The sequence below is a fragment of the Dicentrarchus labrax genome, unplaced genomic scaffold (assembly GCF_905237075.1).
Source record: "Dicentrarchus labrax unplaced genomic scaffold, dlabrax2021, whole genome shotgun sequence".
In the NCBI taxonomy this organism is placed as follows: domain Eukaryota; kingdom Metazoa; phylum Chordata; class Actinopteri; family Moronidae; genus Dicentrarchus; species Dicentrarchus labrax.
The window spans coordinates 21,016,078-21,035,950 of NW_026136722.1; the positions used below are offsets into that span (position 1 = coordinate 21,016,078).

Sequence of the window (19,873 nt, forward strand, 5' to 3'; positions counted from 1 at the left end):
GTCAGAAATGATAATATTAATATTCACAGGTATGTTTTCATTAGTGTATAATCACGTGAATATAAGAATCATTGTGTTTTTGTTACCTTAGAATGAGCTGTGTTTGTTATCTCTTCTACGGAGTCCACCATGTTGAACCATCATGATTCTACACATTTAACTTTTAGCATTTTGGTCGGTTTCATTGCCACCGTAGTTTTTCCTATACACTTGGAATTCTGAGCTGTATTCAAATGGTTGCAATCTGCAACTTCACTGCTAGATGCCAATGAATCCTGTGTACTGGTCCTTTAATTGACTTATCAGTTGAAAAAAAATTTAACTGTGAAAACTCCAACATGATATCATCAAACATCTTGTTAAGTCATTCTTGCTTAAAAAATAAATAAAATAAAATAAATTGTTTATGATTAATCAATTATCAAAATAGTCACAGATTTTTTTTTCTTTCTGTTGAATAATTGATGAGAATTACTACATTACTACTGCAAATGGCAGATTTATGTTTAAAATCGTAATTATATATTATCACGTAACTAATCTGATTATTCCTGGCTGGTCCACATTTTGTGTTGTTCTCAAGTATTCTGACAAGGCACACTGACATGGCTGCCTGCAAATGTGTCTGAAGACATTTTTTGTTAATCGACATCGCAAACACAGACATTGAATTTTGAGATAATCTCCATTGCCCAATTAATCAACAGACCAATTAATTGGTCTATCACTAATTTGTATTTTTTTTAAAGTTTATTTTATTTGTGTGAAGCCTTTATACATGTGGAACGAACAACATGAAATAGGGGTAAAATATTGAAATCATTAAGGACAAATTAATACCACATCAATTGCCGATAATAAATGTGGAAAGTTTGAAAAGTGATTGGAAAAAACAACAGTGACAGCTTTATTCTTGTTTGTACCACTGAGGATTTAGCCATTATTTAATGCTATATTATACAGTCATTCCAACAATGCAGTGTGCTTACTTCAACTCAACTTAACTTCTGGAGCTCTCTTCAATTCAAGAGCATCTTTAACCTTAAATTTGTGAGTAGGACTAGTTCAATTAATGTAGGTCCTGAAAACCAGGCTATAGGTAATGAAGCTTAACAGACAGCAGGTGGCAGCAAGGTTCCTGCACTGAAAAATGTAGTAACCGTGGCAACAGCTGCCCTGGTAACAGCCTTCTCTCTCCTCTCTCTTTTGTCAGTCAGAAAGAGCTGGCTGTCAGTCAACTATAACCTCCTTCTCTCCAAACCTCAAATCATGAAAACACGACAGTAAATTTAAATATTGTGTTTTGTTCCACTGGATTCTACAGGACCGAATTATTTCCTACCTTTAGTTTTAACAAATACCAGGGCAAAATTATACCTTTTTACACAAGTATTGAAACAAAGAGTGTCGTGAAGGAATGAAGGAGGTAAAGAATGTGTTGCTCTCTCTACCAGAGGCTTGAGTTAGAATGGATGAGGTATGAATTATATATGAAGCTCCTGGCTTTGCTCATTTTTGTAGAGGGTGTGAAGCAACTTACTGAACTGGAGAGTTTCTGCATAGTAGCCCAGTCTTCAGGATTCAGTGGATCACCAATTTCCTTCTTCCACATCATCTGTGTTAACATCAGAGAAAACTGCTTTCAAACATCCATTTAGCAAAGGTTAGGTTAAACTCTTTAGAGAGACTGTTGCTTTTCTTTACATGAGTAACAATATTATGTCATCCCTTTCAAGGTGTTTACAGATGCCAGTAATCTTGTTAATTTCATGGTTGGGGTTGCATGAAATCAGAAACACGTTTATCTATCTAGATCAGGGGTCAGCAACCTTTACATATATGTATATATACACACCTTACTAATTCTCCATTTTCAAGACTAGTTTTTAGATTTTTCAGTGATTAATGGCTACATGTATTTACAAGTGGAGAATTTAATTTAGGCCTGCAAAAATTATAAATGAAAATGAAAGTATAAAAAAAATAACAGTTACTCATTCCATATAATTTTTTATTAAAGCCACAGGGAGTCTCTAGAGCGCTGCATGTGGCTCCAGAGCCGCAAGTTGCCTATCCCTAATCTAGATTATATTTAAGAGGAATAATGTGCAAATAATGTAATCTAAAAGAGGTACAGAGAGCAGAAAATATCAATTGTTGTCTGTGTTATTACCATTGTTAATATCTGTTGTTGTCCTATAATTTTCTTGCCCGCCTTTCACACTGTAAATTGGGGAGTGACTGGTTCTAAATGCACACTCAGCTGAAACATTTCAATGTTTGGCTCTCAAAAAACTCCCTGGTTGCTTTGGCTGCACTATAATAAGGGCCATTGCCATGCTGCATTGTTATAAAATTGCTACAGATGTGAACACCATCTAACATCCTTAAAGCAGAGTCAGCACTTTAACCTCAGCCCCTGGTTAATGTAAAACCCAATGTGCAATATGTGTTCAAATACTTATTGACTGAACTGTACATCAGTTTGACTTGATTTGGTTTCCCTTCATGGTCAAAATATTGTCTGCAGATACAGCATGTATGTTGCTGAGGTAACTAGCTTTCATTTCACACTGACATAAAATAAGTTGAAGCTGTCATGCACAGGTCTTCTGCAGTCATATCTACAACTCCTTCTCCCACACAAGTGACAGTCGTAACAAACACAGCCTGCACAACACTACATGGGTATCCCTTATTTTAAATTGACATTTTCATTCAATCATATAGTCTATCTGCTTATATTTTTTTCCTTTAAATTCTTTGGCATTTTCAGAGTTTTCATGAAGAGAGAGAAAAATTATATCAAAGGCAATAAGAATAAAAAAATCAAATCAATTCATGTCCTGTCAAATTGGTACTTTCTTTCATACTTACGTTCTGAGGAAGATGGATCAAAACAAATAAAAACAAGGAAGGAAGAATATCTAGGTTAATATCGGGTGGCAGGTTCCGCTCTCCCAAAAGATATTGTTTCCAAATCCCTTTTTGAATAAACAAATCCACTGTTCAGATATTTTACCTTTGATTAATGCTCAAACAACACTTAATTTCTTTGCAAGATATCAGATCATTTTGTCCTTCCTCCAATGAAGTGGCCACTCCCCCTCAAGCTGCTGTGTATAATTTGATAGAGGAGATGAGAACACTTTTTTGTGAAGCTTCTTGTGTGTGCTCTTTACCTCTCCAGCTTTCTGCTGATGCTTCAACATCTTGTCTTGAGTCTGGTTCAGCTCACTTCTGCTCATGTCCATGGTGGTGCTGGGTCCAGGACTCAGGCCAAGAGATGGTGCTGACCCCACTGATTCATCAGACAGAACTGGCTCAGTGCTGGATAGTGAGTCTGTCCTCAACAAGGATTCTGATGGAAGCATTGTGCGAACGGGAAGCTTGATCTGGAAAACAGAAAGGTAAATGTATTAAGATATTAGGCAGAATTTCTTCATCGAAGCCATCAACCTGTCTCTTAGACCCCATCCCAACTAGGCTGCTTAAAGAAGTCTTATTCTTTGTTGGCACTTATTTATTGGATATGATTAATCTTTCTTTATTGTCAGGTTATGTACCACAGTCCTTTAAAGTTGGTGTAATTAAACCCTTTCTTAAAAGGCCCACACTTGACCCAGGGGTTTTAGCCAACTATAGACCCATTTCTAACCTCCCCCCCTAAGATTCTCGAAAAAAAAAAAAAAAAATTTTTTTTTTTTTTTTTTTTTATAAAAAATTTTTTTTTTTTTTTTTTTTTTTTTTTTTTTTTTTTTTTTTTTTTTTTTTTTTTTTTTTTTTTTTTTTTTTTTTTTTTTTTTTTTTTTTTTTTTTTTTTTTTTTTTTTTTTTTTTTTTTTTTTTTTTTTTTTTTTTTTTTTTTTTTTTTTTTTTTTTTTTTTTTTTTTTTTTTTTTTTTTTTTTTTTTTAAAAAAAATTTTTTTTTTTTTTTTTTTTTTTTTTTTTTTTTTTTTTTTTTTTTTTTTTTTTTTTTTTTTTTTTTTTTTTTTTTTTTTTTTTTTTATTTAATTTTTTTAAAAAAAAAAAAAAAACACTGGGTTAAAATTAAAAAACCCCTTTTATTTCTTCCGAAAAAGAAACTCTGTCTCTGTACTTGTATAGTTAGATCTTAGTGCTGCATTTGACACCATTGACCATCATATTCTATTACAGAGACTTGAGCATCTATTTGGCATTAAAGCAACCACACTAAGCTGGTTTAGGTCATACTTATCAGATCGTTCTCAGTTTGTACATGTTAACGATAAATCCTCCCTAAATACTACAGTTAGTCATGGAGTTTAACAAGGTTCTGTGCTTGGACCATTTCTATTCACCTTATATATGCTTCACGTAGACAACATTATTAGGAATCACACGATTAACTTTCATTGTTATGTAGATGAAACCCAGTTATATCTATCAATCAAGCCTGATGGAATTAATCAATTATCTAACTTACAAGCATGTCTGAAGGACATAAAAACCTGGATGAGCTGCAATTTTCTGATGTTAAACTCAGACAAAACTGAAGTTCTTGTACTTTGTGAATGACTTGCTACTGTCTATAGATTCAGGGTCATCAAGTGTTTTATTGCTGTTAGATCTTGGCGCTGCTTTCAATACGGTTGACCACTGTATACTATTTGATAGACTTGAGAATTTTTTTGGCATCTCAGGACAAGTTCTAGAGTGGTTAAGATCATACCTGTCAGAAAGATTCCAATGTGTTTATATGACAACATACTCTCTGAGTCCTGTGCCTTCAAGCACAGGGTTCCCCAGGGGTCTGCACTGGGTCCATTGATTTTTCACTTTACCTATCCCCATTGGGTCAGATTTTCCGTTCTTTTGGGATTGCTTTTCATTGTTATGCTGACGATATGCAGCTGTATATGCCATTAGGTGTAGGAAGCAAGTCTAATACAGCTAAACTTGAGGCCTGTCTTGCAGCTGTTAATAGCTGGCTATCAACAAATCTCTTGTTGCTTAAGACAGAAATGATGGTTATCGGACCAGCAAAACTTGGTCATCTTTTTGATCACATTACTTTGTCTCTCGATGATTGTGTAATCAATCGCAGAGACCAAGTTAAGAATCTTGGTGTGCTTTTCGATCAGACACTTTTGTTTGATTTGCATATAAAGGAGGTGACCAGAGTTGCTTTTTTCCATCTTAGAAACATCTCCAAGATCAGATCAATTCTGTCGTGTAAGGACTCTTAGGTCCTCATTCATGCCTTTGTGTCATCTAGGCTAGATTATTGTAATGTCCTTCTGTCGGGTCTGCCAAAGAAAAGTCTTCGGAGTCTGCAGATGGTTCAGAATGCTGCAGCTCGTGTTCTGACCGGAGCCTCCAGATATGAACATATTACACCAGTGTTATCCTCTCTCCATTGGCTCCCTGTTCATGCCAGAGCAGACTTTAAGGTGTTGCTGCTGACCTATAAAATATTAAATGGCAGCGCACCGTTGTATCTTAAAGATCTAGTGAACCCCTATGTGCCTGCTCGAGCCCTGCGTTCTCAGGGGACGGGTCTTCTGAGTGTCCCAAAGGTTAAAAAGAAGACAATTGGTGAACAGGCTTTTTCTTTCCGTGCATCGACATTGTGGAACAGTTTACCTCTGGACATCAGGCAGGCTTGTTCTGTTGAGGCTTTTAAAGCAAAGCTAAAGACCCATCTGTTTACTGTTGTGTATGAGGCCTAATTTCTCTGTATGTTTTCCTGAGAGTCCAAGTGTGTTTATTTTTGTTTTAGTTATTTGAAATGTTTTTAAACTGTATTTTCTATACTCTGTACAGCACTTTGACCTGAAAGCGCTTTACAAATAAATGTATTATTATTATTATTCTCCGAAACTCACTCTCTAACGATATAGTAACTCTAGATGGTATTACCTTGGCCTCCAGGAACACCATCAGGAAACTTGGAGTTATCCTTTATCAGGATATGTCCTTTAACTCCCACATAAAGCAAACCTGTAGGACTGCCTTTTTTCACTTACGTAACATTGCAAAAATCAGACACATCCTGTCACAGACAGATGCAGAAAATTAGTTGCATTTGTTACTTCTAGGCTGGATTACTGCAGCTCCTTATTATCAGGCTGCCCCAATAAGTCCATTAAGATGCTACAATTAATTCAGAACGCTGCAGCACTAGTACTGACAGGAACTAGGAAAAGAGATCATATTTCTCCTGTATTAGCTTCTCTGCATTGGCTCCCTGTAAAATTCTGAATAGAACTTAAAATCCTCCTCCTCACCTACAAAGCTCTTCATGGTCGTCTCCCTCTCTTTCTGCACACATTTATTTAAATTCATTAATGCATTTACTAACTCCACTTCTTCCCCGGAGTTCTTGTGCTTTCTTGTCTCACAGGTTCTTATGGATCCTGGTGGTGCCTGCTGCCATGGTCCTGCTAGGTCCCCACTGCTAATATTACCGATATTATTATTAGTGTCCGACTGTCCGTGTCTCATAAGTGGTGAGTTAATTCATCATCAGATAACTTGGACCTAAGACCATTTTTACCCCATTCCAACTTTCTATGTACATAGCCAGATTATCTCTTTATTTGTTCACTATTACCTTGATAGGTCTAATTGGATCTTGCTGCTGCTGCTGGGGTGGTTGTTGTTGTTGGTGGTGAGGATGATGCTGTTGATGTTGCCGCTGTTGATGATGAGGTTGGTGATGCGAACAGGAAACATGCTGCTGAGGATGATGCAGGTGGTGATGTTGTTGCTGTTGTTGCTGTTGTTGTGGTGCTTGGTGTGGGTGTGGATGCTGCTGGAGATGCTGCTGTTGGCTGAACTGTTGCTGTTGATGCTGCTGTTGATGATGATATGGGAGACTTTGTGCTTTGTTAATATCTTGATGCATTTCCACAAGCCCTTCCTCCCTTCTGCCTCGCCCCCGACCGCGCCCTCGACCCCTCCTACTTTCTCCAGTCACTGATCCCATCAGCCCCCTGCAGTAAGGAGGCTCTGGAAGAGGACGTATGCGTGGTCTACCTCGTGGGCGAGGAGGGCCTTCACGTTTTGGTTTAGTTGGTTTCCTGCCTCTTTTCTTAGGGCCATCATGGGGAGGGGGTTGAGGAGGCTGTCCAAGGGAAGAGTAGCTGGAGGGGTGGCAGAAGTCCATGTCACCCATCAGAGGACTAAGCCCACTTACTAATGCCCCACCAGCCTTTCTACAACTAGACACCAAGTCAGGGAGCAGGTCAGGAAGGCGCCGACTGTTAAGACGAATGTCAGCTGGAACATCAGCTTTATCCTCATCATCCTCAAATTCATACTCCTGCGCATAGTTTTTCTTTGTTTGAGGTTGTGGCTCACGCCGCTGTTTGAGCAAGTGAAATGAGCTGGTCTTCAGCAGTTTCTTGGGTCGAGAGGAACAGAAGATAGGTGAGGTCAGACCAGTAGTGTTTGAATTTCCACCAACTCCCACAGCTCCTATTATCTTGTTGACTGAGCCATCCCTTTGAACTACTGAACTCAATCCCATAGTGGGGGTTTGGGATTGGATGAGGCCAAGCTGGTCAGTATTCACAGTGGAGGGAAGCTCGTGGGTCTTCATAGAGTCAAGGTCTAAATGCAGATTACCATTTCCTGTTCCTGGAAGGCTGTGGCAGTATTGTCCATAGCCTTGGTCGCTATGATGACCCACCATATCATAGCCCTCTCCAGCTCCTCCATTTTTTAAGGCCACCATACCTTCTTGCCCCTGCCCATGACCCTGGGTAAGGCTGTCTTGAGCAGACTGCCCAGCCCCAGAATCCCCAGCACAGCTTGACTTGTAATTAGCTGAACAAAACATGTCCTCCATCTCAGGAAAGAAAGACCGGTCTTCATCGTGTAGGAGAGAGTCTGGAAAGCAGATGGGTGTTAGAGGTGCAAACCGCTGAGGCTGCTGAGCTTGATTTTGTCCTACCTTACCCACCGGACTCACTGTGTCAAACTGGTGCTGTTTGAGCTGGTCTAACTGAGTGTGTGACAGCTGAGTTTCAGGCTCTCTTTGTTGGGGCTGCTGCTGTTGTTGGGGAGTTCCCATATTTGCTGCCATCCGGTGGGAGTGTGGGTGAGCTAACTGAGAGTGTGACAGCTGATGGTGAGTGTGTGCTTGCTGTGGGTGGTGGGCATGGGGGTGAGGCTGGTTGAGGTGGTGCAGATGTGAGGGGGTGGACAAGCCCAAATCTGGTTCAGAAAGGAAGTCATGAAGATCTGAGGCTGTTTGTTGGGGGTGGTGGTGGGGAGTAAGCCTGTGCTGCTGTCTATGTATGTCTCCACCACCTCCTTCCCCTCCTGTAACAGTCACCCCAACCCCAGTTCTGTCCAGAGCTCCTCCGCTGTCTCTGCTGTTTGTCCGTGAAAGAGACTGTTCTAGCATGTCTAGCGGAGATACTGAGTTCTGACCAGCTCTGGTTTGATCTCTTGACTGACCTCCAAGGCTGTAGTGGGTATCCATACCCTGGGTTTGGAGCTGGAGTTGCAACTGTGAGGACTGGTTCTGTGGGTGGGATTCCACCCCAGCAGGTCCTGCTCCTCCGGCTGAACCCATCATGGCCTGCTGGCTCATAGGATGCTGCTGTTGCTGCGACGGAGCTTGCTGGGGGTCCATCTTGGTGCGGGTTGTATGAGAAAGAACCGACTGCAGCATGTGAGTTTGCTGGGGGGGGGCTGGTGGTGAATCCATTAGAGAGAGGGGAACCTGGTTTTGTCGAGCCTGCTGCACATCTGGTGTGTTACACAAGTAGGCATTGTCATTTGCATCTGAAGGTTTCTTCAGCTCCATGTGAGGGTGTCTGTGTGAGTGGGAATGGGGATGGCTATGCTGGGAATGTTGAGAGTGCTGTGTGTGTTGAGTATGCCGAGAGTGCTGCGAGATTTGGGAGTGCTGAGAGTGTTGCTGAGAGTGAGAGGATACGTGTGAGGTGTGATGGGAATGTTGTGAGTGTGAGTGCTGTGTGTAGGGGTCCCCTCTTCCATAATGGACCACAGAGCCCAGGGAGTCATGCTGTTGTTGATGGGAGTGGGTAGTATGGGAGTGGGAAAAAGAGTCAGGGACCCCTCCTACCCCTGCAGCAGTTGATTTTGATATGGCCAACTCTGACTTGGTCTGTTGCTGTTTCTTCTGAGATATTTCCAACTGACTGTTTATTCCACTTGCTGCATCACCAATTGCACTTCCAGGACCTGAACTGCTGGTGGTGTTATTGGTACGAATGACACTCTGAAGGTGGTAGCGCTCTTCTGAGATCTTGTTCATGTCATAGGTCACCCCCTTGCCTTCCACATCCCTAGCCTGTGAGAGTGTTTGGGGTAGTTGCTGAGGAAGTGGGTGATGCTGGGATGCATGAGGAGTTGAACTCTGCGTATGTAGTAAGTGGTGGATGAGGAAATCGTCATCATCCTCTTCCTCATCTTGGGATCGTTCAACTTCCAGCATGTTGGTCTCTGTTTTTAGCTTGGGTGGTGTTGAGTGATAGGACTGGCTCTGTGTTTGCCCTGTATCAGAGAAACCTTGTGGTGAGGACATAAAAGCAGGAGAGAGGATGGAGGACAAGTATTTGGAGCCTCCAGGGGACTGTACAGGGCGAGCAGAAGCAGGAGAGTGCAATCCAGGGCGACTGATAGTAGAATTGATGGAGGGTGATGGACTAGACTCAGGCAGGTGGAAAGAGTTGCTGCCTCCATTACCAACACTAGCAGTCCCACTCACTGATCCTGCAGATCCAACTCCACTGCCAAGTGCCGCAGTTCCTGATATTGGTACACTTCCTGTTGATCCTCCAGAACTCCCATAACCTAAGGAAGGACTGCCTGCTCTTCTGAGAGAAGCTGAGCCATAGCTTGAGTCCCCAAAGACTATCTCAGCAGAAAACGATCGCCCTCCTGAGCCTATACCAGTGAAGGACTTGCCTCCATTTCCCCCTGCTCCAGAGCTCAGTTCCTGGGCATGAGGTGAGTTAAAGCCCCCATAAGACGGGGTCATGTGTGTAGGTGGAGGCTGGTTGGGAGAGCAGGACTGGGTATGTTGCTGGGGAGGGGTCTGGTCTGGTAGACCTGTGTTAGATTTGACCACAGAAGGGGAGCCATAGCTGGAGAGGCATTGTTTGGGTGCTGGCTGTTGAATAAGGGTGGATGACACCACTGGTAGAGGGGGTGGTGCCGGTGCTGACTGAGGTGGGGGCTGCTGACGAGAGGGAGCAGACAAGGAGCCATTGCTTGCCTTGGAGCTAGAAGAAGACGAAGAGGAAACCGAAGAGGCTGATGGTGGAGTGTGTGGGGTACGGGAAGAAGATGATACTGAGCCCGAAGAAGAGTAGCCACTACTAGAGTTGGAACTCTTGGCTCCCTTAGTGCCAGATGAGGAAGAGGCTGAGGAACTTGAGGACGAGGATGTGTAGGGAGTTTGGATGATAGGCCGATACGTCTTGGATTCCATCCGTGGTGAGGGCTTGGCGTCAGAGGATGGGCTCTGCTCCTCCAGAGGACTGCAGGATACTCCAGCATGCCGGTGATGGCCAGCTATCTGCTGGTAGCCTGAAGACCCGCCACAGCTGACATATTGATGTAGGGGGAGTGCTGTGGACTGGGCTGGGGACGAGCGTTGGTAATGCTTTATCACGCTGTCCTGGCGGGAAACTGGCCTATCTGGAGGAGCCTGGGAAGGGGGGGCTGCAGGGGGGGCAGTGGGTGGCAGGGCTGGTGTAGAAGAGAACATGGAGGCATTGTAGAGCTGGGAGGACTGGTTGTGGAGCTGGGAGGACAACAGATTGAACTGGGGAGGGGGCAGGTGGCAACTGGAGGAAGAGGAAGGCGTTTGGGTCTGAGGGGGGGCTGGGGGATCCTGGGAGCTCCGATAGGTGGCACTCTGGGAAGACAGCAAGCGATCAAAGCCCAAGCTGGACTGGGATGGTGTTTTGATGTGTAGCAGGGGCTCATGGGGGGATAGCAAACCATTGGAAGTTGGGCTAAATGTAGGCGGGTCCTGCAGGGATAGTGAGGGAGTGAAAGATCGTCCAGAGAAGGAGCCAGGATGCTGGTATGCAGAAAGGGCTGAGGAGGAAGGGAAGGAGCTGGAACCTGGAAGTGCCCCTGATATAAAGAGCTCCGCTGGGGCTGGGGTATGCATTGCTACAAGACACAATATTATATGGACAGAGTTGGTCAATGCAAATCACTATTCAAATTTAACAAATAAGCTAATTTTCACTTTGAGACTACAAAACGAAATGAAGTTAATGAAAATAATTTTCCAAATGAAGTGATTTTTTATTTCTTCAAAATAGTTTTTATGTAGTGACAAGAAATAACAAGAAATTTGTTTGAATCTTTTCAAGGGTAGTGTTTCACTTAACAGGCTGACACTCACCAGTCTGCCAAGAGGGAGTGCGAAACTGAGAGAGGAGAGAGGAAGCGGAGGGTGGGGGCTGTGGACCTCGGGACTCCAAAGCTGAAATCAGATTCATGACGGAGGGGTCAGGACCGGAGGGGCCGGGATGGTGAAGGCTGGCATCAAACAGCCCTGACAGGCCTGGCAACAAACCACAACACTCACTTAATTCATACAAATCATATCATAAATCACATCATTATCACATAAACAGTTTAACAAAAAGTCTTTGTTTTAAATTTGTATTTCTGTATTTATTGTATTACTTGCCCAAAGACTTCTAAAAGACAATACCCGTCCCAACCACATCATGTTCACAAAACTGCCATCTGGCAAGTGATACAGAAGTATCTGCTGACATACCACCAGACTAAAAGAACAACTTCTTTGCTCAGGCTGTGATAGTCCTCAACTCATCCCTTTTATTGTGTGTAGCATGAAGGACTAGAGCTAGCATTTTGTTGTACAACCCTGTATTTTAGATACATAAGTAAATACATCTTGCACCTTTATTTTGGCATGTAACAGAGTCAGAACGTAGTGATTACTATGTAGATCACTGTGTTGCAAAATAAAAGTCAGACCACAGAGATTTTACAGAATTTGTGGTGCCATGCATTTACATCCTGCCTCTCTGCACAGTTCACTTTGTGACAAAAAACAGCAGTTGCGTCTGAAAACACACACTCTGCAAGAGATGTAGTTCTACACTACGGTTCCATTAGTTGCTCAGTGAAAACAGAGGCTTAATTCTCATTATCTATCAATTTAATACTAACTAACTTATTTCTTATCAATATTATAATACTATGAATGTTAAAATATGTATGGTTTAAGTTATCAATAAGAAAAGCCTTGAGAGATCTACCAGAATTTCTCTATAATGTAACACATGTCTTTTTGGTATAGAAACTGTATGAGAAGATACAAACCAAATTAGTAAAAAATCTACTTTGAAATAACTTATTAATACTTGAATATATTATCAAAATATTGGAAATTAAAAAGCAAGCAGTGTAAGACATGAAAATAATGTATAAACATTATAAACATTAGGATAAATATATGGGGGCACATTTTTGTTACTGTCTTTTTAGATAATGTTTGCAAACCCTGCAAAAAAGCATTTTCATCGATATACACAAAAAAAGAGACGTGATGTCCATCTTTTATATGTCGATGATCTCTTTTTAACCGCAAAATAGTGATTATGTCAGATCATACAATCACAGCTATGGGCATAAGTCTTGTAACTAGATTTTGAATCTCCTGAACTGCTGCCCTACAGTCTGATGGAACCTCACACCATCTAATATAACACTGAGTAGTTGTTTTTTTTATATAGTTTTTCATTTTCCATGCTTGCTCTACTTTCCAACCTGATGTTTTCCTTCACTTGTGATTTCATACTAATTATGGAGTCATACGTTTTGTATCTTTGCATAATCACTCAGTGAATTAACCAACTCATTGGAAACATACTTTTTTGGATTGGAAAAAAGCCTGATAATATTGTGAGCAGAGGGCTTATGTACCAGTAGTGAGAAGTAAAGATAACTGTGTGAAGACAACCAGAATTCATTAAAGGTTTGTGACTTTCAACCTGTGACCACTGCACTTTAACCAAAAAAAATCTCGCCCCCTTCCGTCAGGCCTCCTTCCAAAGCCATACTCCCAAAACACATTTTTGTGTGCAATGAGTTTATGAGCAGTGTGTGCAGTTAGGCAGGCAGTTAGCTAGACAGTCAGGTAGATAATTCATCCATTATCTTTACCCACTTAATGATGGGTCTTTTGGGATTGACTCTTGTCAAGAAGCAGGCAACAACTCACTCTCACCTACAGATAATGAATATACATTACTTGTACAATGAAACCTTACCCAGCGTGCGTCCCGCAGCACCCCAGGCCCCGCCCTGTCTGGAACTTCCTGGGTGGTGGTTGGTTGCATAGCCCTGGAGGGGGTGAGGGGTACCATAGGCTTGCCGGTGGAGCAGCTCTGAGTCTGGGTGGGATGACCTGGAGCTCCCATACACAAGGCTGAGGAACACATTACACATTGTTATGAGGTTTGAATTTTATAAATACCCTTATTTACAACAAACATCTGCTCTCATATTGGACAGCTCAGACTGCTGGGTCTACAGTTTAGTTGTCCATTTACCTGTTCATAGCATCCACACTCCACGCTCACTGTCTATACACAATGTCAAACAAAGATTCTTGTCTGTATGTAGCATCTTTTCCAATAGCATTTGTAGCTTTTGTCCAACGTTTCTGAAAGGCTGAAGCATGTTCCAAGAGTTTTTTGTTTCTGTACTGTACTAGCTAGTACAATTTGTTAATTTAATCCTTCATGCAACATACATAGAAAATATATAATAATATAATAAAGAAATAAAATAAAATAAACACATATAACGTGTGTGTATGTATAATCCTGGAAATAATCCTGCAGTGCACCTTTTAAATTTGCGTCTGGGGCAATGTAAACAGCAGCAACAAGATAGTGATGATAATTACTGCAATTACCAGCTTCAAACAACGTTAGCATCCAAGTTGTAACTACAACTGGGAGTTTTCTGAAAATCAGTATGTGCTAACAAACATGGTTGCCTCAAGTCAGCGAACATCTGTTACTCAGGGATAGTAAACACTATTTCAGATCCCCTTCAGACAGTTTTATTACATAAAACATTCTGATTTGAATCTATGAATATGCATGTTTCTATTCAAAAATGTATATGTAATATATAATATTATAATCATTTCTATCGGTCTAGCTTTCATCAGACATGACATAAATGCAGAGTAACTCATATCAAATCATCCTGGCCTAGAAAGGCTGTAGACTAGGGGTTCTCAAACTTATTACTCAAGGATCTGCATCTGATTTTTACTCAAGGTCTGGGACAATTGATGATAACAAAATAAAATTGAATCACCTATATTTACTGTACCAGCACACATGGTCTTTCCAGCAGTTAACATTACCATGACAACAATGTCCAAGTTATTTTTTCTTTGCCTTTTTCAGAGAGACAGCTTAAGATTGACAGGAAAGGGGGGCAGAGAAAGAGAATGACGCGCAGCAAAGAGCCCGGGTCGGACTCAAACCCGGGCCACTGCAGCAACTCCGTATATGGGTCGCCAGCTCTACCGACTGAGCTAACCGGGCGCCTTCCATGACAACAATGACAACGATAGGCAATGAAGCCACGGTAAAACCATTGCTGTGAATTAGAGCTGGACCTGAATATTTGATTATTCGACTACTTAGATAGATAGATAGATAGATAGATAGATAGATAGATAGATAGATAGATAGATAGATAGATAGATAGATAGATAGACTTTATTAATCCCCTAGGGAAATTGGGCCGTCACAGCAGCCAGGTACATTTAAATACAATAAAAAATACAATAGAATAAAATAAATACATTTTGGGATTTTTTTCACCAGCGTATCCATTTTCAACAACAGCAGGTAAGTCGTGTGTGTAAGACGTTCCCCTTTGATAAAGCTTATAGTTAGGGCTGGCTCAGGTGAGTCCTGAACCATCCCTTAGTTATGCTGCTATAGACCTAGACTATCGGGGGATTTCCCATGATGCACTGAGGTCTTCTCTTCCTCTCTCTCTCTCTGCACTCATTCATGTCCATTAATGCATGTTACTAACTTCACTTCTTCCCCAGAGTTCTTGTGCTTTCTCGTCTCGCAGGTTCTCATGGATCCTGGTGGAGCCTCCTGCCATGGTCCTGCTTGACTGCCACTGCTAATATCACCGATATTATTATTGTATTTGCTTCGTTTCTTATTATTAGGGACCGAGCCAGCGACCGCTGGAGGTCCCTATTGTTTTTGCTCGATTTCGTACCTATTATTATTTTTAGGCCACTTCGACTGCATTTTTCCCCCCCGAACATATACGAAAACTCAATTTTATTTGGCAAAGTTGTCAGGCCTGGTGAAAAATTTGATATTCTATGTGTCTTTTTCGGGTCGGCCACTAGTTGGCACTATTATTCAGTAAAGTATTTTCACTTTTTGGTTACTTAATAACTTTTGCATATTTTGTCGCACATTCAAAAAACTTATATCCACGCGTTCGGTGAATGGAGCTGAATCTCTCCATATAGGCCCCGCCCACTTCCGCCTATAATTTTTTTTCGTTAGACCGCGAAATGTCCTTAAACTACTTTTTCGTGGTGCTCCTACACGCTTTGTCCGATTCGCACAAAATGTTTCACCTAGCACCTGGGGACCGCCCTGGCAAAAAGACAAATTTGAAAATTTTTGAAATTTCAAAAAATAAGCGCGCTATAAAATTAAGACTTCCTGTAGATTTTTCGTCAAAAAAGGAAGTGGACCATTTCTCCACTTTGGTATGTCCAATTGACATCAAACTAGGGTCCATAGTTCCTCATGTCCTCCTTAGGCACCGTGCACAATTTCAGACCATCATCACGAGGTGGCGCACTTTAGAATGAAGAAGTTTATATCTCTGCAACGGCACGTGTGATTAAGATGTAACTTGGTACGATGCTTCCCCATGGCTCCCTGAGGCTCCCTTAGAAAGGACAAAAAAAAATACGCCACTAGTTTGCGCTCTTTTGGCATGATAAATCACTGTGCGGAGACCGTAATAGTTATGAATATGAAATTCACAGGGCACGTGTAGAGTAGTGCCTGAAGCTCACATACCAAAAATCGTGTTTGTCGTGTGTGTAGCGCCCCCTACAGGATAAAGAAACAGCAGCCTTTAATTATTACTATTATTATTACTACAGTTACTATTATTACTATAATCACTGCTCATTGTCCCCCATCGTTGTCGTCGCCATCATCTTCTTCATGTTTATCATCATGAGTCACTACTATTAGTGTAGTTGTTGCTACTGTTGTTGCTGTGCAACTCTGAGATGTATGCCTCTTAAAAGGACGTTTTTCCTTGCCGCCGTCACCAAGTGCTTGCTCATGGTGGGAACTGTTGGGTCTTTGTAAATAATTTTATAAGGAGTTCGGTCTAGACCTGCTCTATTTGAAAAGTGTCCTGAGACAACTTCTGTTATGAATTGGCGCTATACAAATAAAATAGAATTGAATTGAATAGCTTCCCACCCATTACCGTTACAAATTGTGTTCAAAGCCACCCTGGAAGCACCACCACTTAGCACAACGTGGCTCTTTGTGCTGGTGTTGAGTTTTTCTTCTTGCACCACCCAGGGGGCCAAGTCATTGTAATTGTACCTATCGATCTATCTGGGACCCCAACTCACTTTAAAGCCTCTCTAACCCTGGGGTCTCAAACCATAGATATGGAAAGGTAGATACCATATTCTTGATTTGACATGAGTCTGCGTGGCTGCCATATAGCAGAGGTCAAGATCTGCTAGTTAACAATACTGAGAGATTCAGACTTTACTACAAAATGGTGGTTGGGGGTGGAGCTAGTAAGCTCTATGCCAAAAAACTGTCAAGAGTCACCACTTGGACAAACAAAGGCGTTGGTTCTATGTCACCTGTGTGCACGGAGCATCTGCATGCAGCCTCTGCAAGCAAGAAGGGTTGTTTATTTTGGATGATAGCTAGTATGATTAAAAATTAAGGAACAGGCTACGCTAACAAGTGTCTTTTTTACTGGGGCTGCTGAAAAAAGGCCCACTGAAGATGAAGACAATGAAGGGGATATTCTCAGGACAGGAAGAATCTACGTTTCATGATTGGTTCAGAAAAAAGCAAGATCATAAGTAAAACATAGGATGCTTCAGTTACACAAACAAATTCATGAATTTAATGGTATTCATGTTAGATGGCTCTTGGCCTCTACATCATCTGTGACTGTAGAATGCATCTTCTATTATCTCATTCATGCAACAATTCTTTAACATATAGACATAAAAGCAAAGACACAAAATGGAACTTACTGCAAGCACTGTTAAAGCCTGACTATTTACATTTCTGCACATTTTCATTTATACATTTCTACTCAATATACAGAGGGCTTACTTTAGTGTTTCTATAATGTTAACTCTATTCTTATTCATGTTATTATTTGCTGCTGCAATGACCCAATTTCCCTATAATGCAACTTTTATCTCTGTTCTGATTTCTGTTCATGTTTTCACCCCCCATAGAGTAAAGGGCAGTACATTAATTCAATTCAATTCAATTCAATTCAATTTTATTTGTATAGCGCCAATTCATAACAGAAGTTATCTCAGGACACTTTTCAAATAGAGCAGGTCTAGACCGAACTCTTTAACATTAATTACAGAGACCCAACAGTACCACCATGAGCAAGCACTTGGCGACAAGGGCAGGGAAAAACTGCCTGTTAAAGGCAGAAACCTAGGACAGATCCTCCGGCTCTAGGTGGGTGGTCGTCTGTCTCGACCAGTTGGGGTCATTAAGGTACTTTTCAATTGTTAAAAGGCTTTCCTGGGCTCTCTTAACCGCTGGTTGCCATCCTGGGTGTCCCAACCCCCACTATGGGTTGTAAAAAAGCTTCATGGGGGGGTTGTATTGTATATTATGGGATGTAAGAAAACCTTTAACAACATAAGCAGTAGGCCTAAATCTAAGCCTTTCATTAATTTCTCTGAGGAAAATATAATATTCATAACTATGGTTAGTTAAAATCAAGAAGACCTTGCGACCCCCAACGAAGCTTTGGCAACCCCAATGTTGGGACCACTGCCTTAGAATGAACCGTTTTAACCTACAGACACCGCAGGTTCCCTTCTGTGGAGGTCACTATGTTGAACTGAAAATCAGGGAAACTCATCTCTGACCAATATTCACAGGAAATAATCAGTTTTACACAAACTTCCTGCAGTTATTGGGTTCACTATTTGGATTCATTGCACAGTTTATCAGTTGTTCTTTCCTGTTATTGTTATTAATTGAATATATTATGAAATATCCATAAAATATATCACTAAGTCAGTCAATCTGTTTCCATAATTCTTTTTAACTGTTATGAATATACTGACTGCCCCATCCATTCTTTTCCTGCTATAGGCAATGTATGTCATCTGCTTTACTTCAACTGTTCTATTCTCTTCCGGGAACAGGACATGGCTCACACAACTACCTTAAATAACTTGCATTGACAAGTTCAACTGCAGCACATGAATGCCAACTGTAAAAACAATTAAACAATAGAACACCCTCTAAAGCTTTAAAATAGAGGTGCACAATAGTTATCAGGGCCAATAAATGATTTGTTTGTAATGGGAAATTTATATTATGTATTATTCTGATAATTAAACTATAGCTGATAAATTATTGGTCCATAATAATAATTAATTATGAATTCTTATGAAAAATGTTTGAGAGGCTTTATGTTGTATGAAAGACAAAAAAATTTTATGTACTTTACTAGAAAAAATAATTCACATTTGAAGAGTCAAAACTGTTTTTTGTTGTTGCTGTGTTAACAAATATGATGTCTCAATATTTTGAGATTCTATGTCAAAATACTGAGAAACGTTCTCAGAATTTTTTTTTTTTCCGTCACCTTGGCGGAAATGGGCTTCTATACTCTGGTATAGTGGCAGGTGACTGCAGCCTGAGCTGTGTGAAGCAGGAATATGCACATTATAACAGCATCAGCTCTCACTTTCAACCAGAGCAGCATGAGGCAGTCAGATCAACTACTGTACGTTCTCATACGTACGTTTGTGTAGCGTAAAGAAAAGCATCATGCACGCAACTAACCCTATCTGTTCCAGAGATGGAACTCATGGAGTCTGACGAAAGACTAATGTGGTTGTCAAGGCGACCGCTAACTGGGGAGCAAAGCTAACAGGAGCTAGCTAACTTTAGCATGGCTCGAGGCCGCAATTGTAACACAGAACACTGACGTGTAATGTGTCATTTATAACAGTGAAAGCTCAGATACACCGACACGGGCTGAATGTTATAGTCTGCTAGCACTGAAGACGGCGTTTGCTATATTAGTGGACATTAGCATGTTTGCTAATGGTTGCTGTACAGCCTCACAGAGATGCCAGTTTGATGGAACACAAGCCGCAGCTGCCTGCCGCACAGATGTGTTCACTGTCAGACACTGGAGAAGGTAGCGTTAGCTGAACATATATATTGACTGAACTGAAAGTTACCTAATGTTAACATGGTGCTGGCTAATATTAACTTAATATCTGCGTTACTTACAGATAACTTTAATTAGGTGACGTATGACAGCCGGGGCGCGTTTGTCAGTCACGTGCCACTCTTGTAAAGTAATGTTTACTAATAAGGAGAATGTCACCTTTGATGTTGGAGCCAACAAGTTCATTCACATTATCATTAGCCATATCCCACACAGTCACTGAGTGTGTGAATGCAGGTGCTGTCATTATCTCCGGGAACAGTGCTGTGTGAGGATCAACTCTTTTATATAAACTTAATTAATGAGAATGCTCTGTATTTCGCTTCATTATCGGTTTTTTGTTTTATATTTCATATATTTCATAGAATGCA

General features: G+C 41.1%; 1 protein-coding gene across 2 annotated transcripts in view; it reads right to left on the minus strand.

The window, feature by feature from the left end:
* The window catches only part of prr12b (proline rich 12b), a 45,989-nt gene that overhangs the window by 25,200 nt on the left and 916 nt on the right, over positions 1-19,873 (minus strand). For both annotated transcript variants that reach the window (XR_007881831.1, XM_051386809.1), the window contains exons 2-6: positions 13,268-13,425; positions 11,365-11,526; positions 6,577-11,126; positions 3,183-3,395; positions 1,541-1,615 (exon numbers count right to left, since the gene is read on the minus strand). Coding sequence is in view for 1 of the 2 variants with exons in the window: in XM_051386809.1 (XP_051242769.1) it covers positions 1,541-1,615; positions 3,183-3,395; positions 6,577-11,126; positions 11,365-11,526; positions 13,268-13,425 (5,158 nt within the window). In the remaining variant the exon portion in view is untranslated. The remainder of the gene's footprint in view (positions 1-1,540; positions 1,616-3,182; positions 3,396-6,576; positions 11,127-11,364; positions 11,527-13,267; positions 13,426-19,873) is intronic.